The sequence below is a fragment of the Hordeum vulgare genome, chromosome 4H (assembly GCF_904849725.1).
Source record: "Hordeum vulgare subsp. vulgare chromosome 4H, MorexV3_pseudomolecules_assembly, whole genome shotgun sequence".
NCBI classification, from domain to species: domain Eukaryota; kingdom Viridiplantae; phylum Streptophyta; class Magnoliopsida; order Poales; family Poaceae; genus Hordeum; species Hordeum vulgare.
The window spans coordinates 376618728-376625348 of record NC_058521.1 but is presented as its reverse complement, the minus strand read 5'-3'; the positions used below and the strand labels follow the sequence as shown (position 1 = coordinate 376625348).

The 6621-nt window shown below is 44.3% G+C and overlaps 1 protein-coding gene across 1 annotated transcript in view; it reads right to left on the bottom strand.

Annotated features, from left to right (window-relative positions):
• Positions 1 to 465: 465 nt before the first annotated feature.
• Positions 466 to 6621, bottom strand: part of LOC123448657 (probable WRKY transcription factor 4) — a 29575-nt gene continuing 23419 nt past the window's right edge. The window contains exons 2-4 of the mRNA XM_045125619.1: positions 2358 to 3076; positions 2160 to 2282; positions 466 to 1272 (exon numbers count right to left, since the gene is read on the bottom strand). Coding sequence (XP_044981554.1) covers positions 984 to 1272; positions 2160 to 2282; positions 2358 to 3076 — 1131 coding nt within the window. The 3' untranslated portion in view covers positions 466 to 983. The remainder of the gene's footprint in view (positions 1273 to 2159; positions 2283 to 2357; positions 3077 to 6621) is intronic.

Sequence of the window (6621 nt, the reverse complement as noted above, 5' to 3'; positions counted from 1 at the left end):
TGTAACCAAACAAAATACACCTTATATTTCCCGACATAATTCGGTTGGAACATACAGGGTTTTCTTTCAAAAATCAAAGTAGTTCTCCCTCTATTTTAAAATAAGTGTCACAAACTTAGTACTACCTCTGTCCGAAAATACTTGTCTTAGAAATGTATAAAATGGATGTATCTATAACTAAAATAAGTATAGATACATCTATTTTTAGGACAGGTATTTTCAGACGGAGGAAGTATTAAATTAGTACAAATTTTGTATTAGATCAACAACATTTATTTTAAAACGAAGAGAGTATAAACTAAGACGATCACATACACATGCATTTCTCATTCAAGAGTCAGTAGTTAAACTAAAACGATCACATACACATGCATACATGCATTCACTTCTATGAACATAAACATACATCTTATCCATATGAGCATCTACGAAAGACTCAGCCCATAGATCTTAAGATGGACAAAAAGACACAACAAGCACCTCACTATTAACAAGAACATCGTCTCACATTCAAAGAATATTCCCCTTTTATGAGACACACAAGCATCAAACCACTTTGATTTATGAGACACAAAAGGGCTAACCCACTATGGTTTTTCTTTTGCGTCAGGTCCACTGCGACGACAAACTGAAAGGAGGTTCACGGAAGGCCATTGCCTTGTTCATCAATTACGACTTTAATACATCCTGTCAGATGACACTTAAGGAGATATATGTACAAATGAGGCTATCAGGTAAGAGCTACAACTCGAGCATATACAATTGGAACAACGAAACCTCCGCCACCTACATTTTTTCCATGGAATGGAGACCAATACAATTGAACCAATGGGAGTACAGCATGCAAGATGCAGTGCTGCAACACAGGCTCTGTGCAAGCAAGGCTCGTGGAAGAATATCCTCCTCTCGATTGGAACCAATGCAGCAGCACAGCCAGAAATGGGCTATATGGGAATAATTGCCTCGCTACGTACTCCAAAAGTTTATGTTATCTCATTTTCTTCTTTTAGCTGCAAGGAAGAATCCGATGTATGTAGTGCTGCTCTGGGCAATACCCGTTGGCCACTGGATGCTGCCTTCTGGCCTCTATGTAGTAAGCTAATGGAAGAGGATGCATTGGCACTGGCAGCAGCAGCCACGCTGCTCCTAGCTACTGGCACATCATGGCTATGCTTGCCTTCATATGTAGTTATCACTGACGTTGGGTCTTGCGAACATCTTTCAATATGCTTCTTTACATCGCATCCCTGGTACGTGCATTTGTAGTAACTCCTACACAATGCAACTAGAGTTAATATGTTATGAATAACTTCAGAAAGAGATCAACAAAAAGGGGGGATTACTAAATAGTTCAAACTGCTAGCTAGATACCATTTTGACAGCAGCAAACTTGCCCAAAGAGAACCATAGAAAAAAAAATGTTCTGTATATTGCCAAACAAGCAAAGTCAAGGAACGGACTATGCCATAAAAATAATTCAACCAAATGAAGGGAATAGAGCAGGTAGCACATGCAAGGAATTATTCATTCAATCTCTGACTAATTAGCAGCATGATCCATTTGATTATTTTCTGTTCTTAAAACTAAACCTTGTGGTTGTCAGTATGTCTAGAAGTTTATCTGTTTGAAATTTTGAGCTATGACTTAAATCTGTTGCAACTCCGTGTAGAAGCAAAATTGTCCACCCAATCAATAGTATTATCAGGTAGTCATGGTTAATCAGAGCTTCATACATGTATGCTTGATAATTCTGACAACAGTATGAGTTCCACTATCTCTAGAAATTAAGGATGACAGTGTTACAAAGATAAAATTCACAGTTGGTGTCATAAGTGTCAAAACTTTTCCAATAGGCATGTTTTTTATGCCCCTTCACAATTAGATGTCATCTTCAGGCACAATACATTTCGATGCCATACTAGGATAGTAGGATTCATCTGTCACAACTACAATCCAAGGAACAACGGATCATTGACATATGTGCGTCTTCAACTGACAAACAGTAGTCTTCTTCATAGTTAGTAATAAATTACATAGAGATGCAGGAAAATGTGGTGTTATCTAGAGTTGATCCCAATATGGTCCAATGTGCACGCGGGCACTCAGAGCAGAACGGATAAAGATAGAGAGCGACTGCAAAATGGCAACAGAAGGATTACCTTGGATGAGGATTCCCTTTTACCACTTTCTGGCCGTATTTGCGCCACCGGTAGCCATCATCCAAAAGATCAATTTCACTGGTTGTTTGCACGATGATTCTTTGAGCTGGCGCCGGCACTTGCCTGTCCAGTGAAACTAGCATTTATAGATTGAAGCTTCAAAAATCCTACTAACAAAATTTTATTCACTACATACACCTTTTGTTTGCATTCACAATACCGGCATCTCCATTGTCATCACCTGCTTCATCATTATCCTCCTCCTCTCTATCACTTGAGCCAGACGATTGATCACCTCCGTCTCTCCTCTTGGACATTGAAGGCCCTGCGATGCCATCATTTGACACCTCAACTTTTCCAGAATGATCTTGAGAGCCTCGTTCTGATCGAGTCAAAGCGTCTCTGTTCTCAGGGAAATCATCTTCATTTAGTAAATTGCCACCATCTTTGGACCTTCTTTTTGGTGGACGCTGGTGGTTATGCTGGCCTCTATAAATTATTTGAGTAATCTGTCCATATGCTGAGTGCTCCACTCTCTTCTTAACTGGACAGCTCGCCTGGGTGCATTTATAGTAGCTCCTTGGATACTCTCCACCCTTGACTGCCTTCTGGCCATACTTTCGCCAATTGTAGCCATCATCAACAGGTTTATCCACGGTGAGGGCCGAAGTTTGGAATCCTTGTGAAACCTCATATGTTTTAAGGTAATCATGAACTGTACGCAATGGCGGAGTTGCTGTCTCCTTCATTGATGTCACATTTGCAGAAGAGTTGATAAACTGTGATGTCAAAGCTGATGTTGCTTCCGATGAGAAAGGGAGTGAGTAATCTGCTTGACTGTCTACAGTATACTGAGAATGGAATGCTTGTGCTGTTACTTGGGCTAACGCTTGCTGATGGGACATTTCAAAATTCCCCTGTAGAAACAAATGTATTAACATCTTTTTTTTCAAAAAGAAAAGTGGGAAGAACACCTGGCCTCTACATCAATTGATGCACACGGCTATGTATATTATTTATAAGTTCAGACATGAACAGATCTTTGTCTGCCAATGTAATATCTAATAAGTAGCGCCAGAAATAAACACAGTGAATGGTGTTCAAGAAAAATCAAGACAAAAACACAAAAGCTAGCATCATTGCCATTACTTCATGTTATTTAAAATACAATAACGTTTGATCTGAATTACTTGCCATTTTAGCTTCATGAACACATAAGAAGTAAGTTAACACTTAGTTTTTGACATAGTTCAGCCTATTTCTGTACACCATCTGTCTAAAACCACTGCAAATATGCCATTAGTACGGGTATGGAAGGATCTACTACTGACAACCCTAATTACTGAAATGTAGATAAAAGTGTCTGTTTTATTGAGATGGGTCGGCCCCAGTACTCCCTCCATTCCTAAATATAAGGCCTTTTAGAGATTTCAATATGGACTACATACGGAGCAAAATGAGTGAATATACACTCTAAAATACGTCTATAAACATTCGTATGTAGTCCATACTGAAACCTCTAAAAGGTCTTATATTTAGGAACGGAGGGAGTATACAATACTTGACCAACAAACAGGTAAATCTATTCAAACTCTAATACGATCTCTTGTTGAACCGGTATGGGCTGCCTGACCCATCTCACTTGAGCCCACAAGGCCCAGCCCTTGTAATGACCTAGAAAGAGGAGCTCCCAGTCCTCCCTGGAGCTTGAGCCACCACACACATTCACACAGGCTGGAGGTACTCCTCTCTTCCCTCCCGATTCAACATGGTATCAGAGGCCAGGTTCGGCGGGGCCTGAGGTGGCGACGGCGACGGCGATGCGACCGGCGGGGTCCGGCAAGGCGGCGGTGCGAATCTGGAAGAGCCTCTCGCGCGGAGAGGCTGCGCGGGCGACGGGGCGACGGCTGGGGCTGGTTCTTGCTGCCCGGACCTCTTCTCTGCTTCGTTTCGGGAGGAGGAAGAAAGGCAGCTGCATCTGGAGCGGCTGCTGCTTCTCAAGGAGGAAAGGAGGAGAGAGGAGGAAGAGCAGGGAAGGTAGCTGCAGGAAGAGGAGGTGCTGCGTGCTCTGCTGACTACTGCTGCTGGGGGCTCCTGCGTTGCTGTGGCAGAGAAGGGGAGAAGAGAAGACTGTAGCTGCCTGAAGCTGAGTTTGTTGTTGGTCTGCTGTCCTGCTGCTGAGGAAGGAGAAGTGGTACAGTGTTGTGCTGCTGATTGAAAGGGAAGTGAAGACTGCTGTTCTGCTGAAGGAGTGTGGCTGGTGCTTGCTGTTGATCTGCTTCTGTTGTGTGCTGCGTGGAGCTGCTGCTAGCCAGAGGGAGAACAGGGGACCGTGACTGAAATGAGAGGGAGAAAGAGGCAGCAACTGGAGGTGGTTGCAGAAGCAGAAATGAGAGGGAAAAAGAGGCAGCGACTAGAGGTGGTTGCAGACGTAGAGGAGAAATACAGCATGTCGGTGGCAGAAACTGAGAAGACTGAAATGGCGAAGGAATTGGAGAGCCTCAAGAGGAAGGTGGAGGAAATCCAAGCTGACAAGAAAACAGCCGAGGGGGTGACACATGAGAAGGAGGCTCAGACCGTTAAGTTGAGGGCTGAGTTGGAGGAGCTCCATGCTTTCATATCGCGCATGAAGTTTGGAGGAGGCAGAGGTAGAGGGGTAGATGATGCTGCCTATGGAGATTGTGCTCATTGGGCCTCCACTAATGAAGATAATCCAGAAAAGGCATCTCTTACCACTAATGAGAATGGTCCAAAATGGGTTCTAGACTCTGGAGCATCTAAGCATGTTGCGGGTAAATCTAGTGTGTTTGAGTCTTACAATAAGCACCCTCCTACTCACAAGGGCACTATACAAACTGCCGATGGTACAAAGCAGCCTGTCATAGGGGTTGGCACAGTACAATGTACTTCGAGCATCTCCCTATCCTCAGTTTTACATGTGCCAGCTTTTCCTGTCAACTTGGTCTCGGTGAGTGCCCTCGTTGATCAAATAGACTGTCGTGTGATTCTTGACAAGTTTGGTTGCTTGATTGAAGAGCGACAGACGAGGCAGATGGTTGGGACTAGCACCACGCGTAGGGGGCTCTAGTATATGTACCAGGAGGTGCAGCCGGACTTGGTGTGTGTTGTGACCATGGAGGACAAGGAGAAGCAGGCGATGATTCATCACTGTAGGATGGGGTATGTATCTTTTGATAAGATGAGTAGAATATTTCCGGATGCTATGTGTGGCATAGGCAAGGGCAAGTTGTCATGTGATGCTTGCGAATATGCTAAACACACAAGAGCCTCCTATGTGAGTAAGGGACTTAGGAGCATATCTCCTTTTATGCTTGTTCATTCGGATATATGGAAAAGCCCAGTTGTCTCAATGCATGGAATGAAGTACTTTCTTACCTTTATCGACTGCTATACTCGTATGACTTGGATCTATTTGATGCGTCACAAGGATGAGGTGTTTAGCTGTTTTCAGGATTTTCATGCCTTGGTGAAGAATCAGTTTAAGGTGCAGGTGTAGGTGATCATGACTGACAATGGCACAGAGTATGTGAACAATACCTTTGGGGCCTTCTTGTCTGACCAAGGGATTCTTTATCAAACTTCCTGTCCAGACACCCCCCCCCCCCCCCCAGCCCCTCAGAATGGAGTGGCAGAAAGGAAGAATCGACATATCCTTGAGGTTGCTCGGTCATTGATGTTTACCACGAATGTGCACAAGTTCTTGTGGAGTGAAGCAGTTATGACAGCCACATACCTAATCAACCGGACACCTTCAACGATACTCGGCATGAAATCTCCGTGTGAGTTGCTGCTTGGAGAAAATAAGTTTGTTGTTCCCCCAAAGTTGTTTGGCAGTACCTGCTTTGTTCGTGATCACCAACCTTCTGTTGGGAAGCTTGATCCGCGGGGAGTGAAGTGCGTTTTTCTAGGCTATGCTTCTAGTCAGCAGGGGTACAAATGTTGGTGTCTCTCTGAGAAATGCAGATTTGTAAGTATAGATGTCACATTCAAGGAATCCGAGCCATTCTATGGTGAGCCAACAGACTCAGGTCTGTTGTTTGCAGAGCTTGACCACCTACACTCCGTGGAAGATGGTCAAGAGGGGGAGCAGGCCACTCATGGTGACTCTGAGGGTACTAACACTGATGATGATGTGCAGGCTCGTGTCCAGCCAATAGTGGGTACAATTCCGGCTGGTACTCTCACTGATGATGATGTGCAGGTTCAAGTCCAGCCAACAATGACAATTGGTACTCTTCAGGTTCCTATTCGGGATCGGCGGCAAAAGATTCCCCTGGTGTACTGACGACGACAGCCACAAGTGCCACAAGTGCACAACTCATCTGACACACGTCTGGTATATTCACGGCGGCAACCACATGTGCAGGGGGAGCAGTCAGTGCAGGGGGAGCAGCAAGTCAATGATGCAAGCTCATCCGACACAGTGGAACTGCCTATTGCG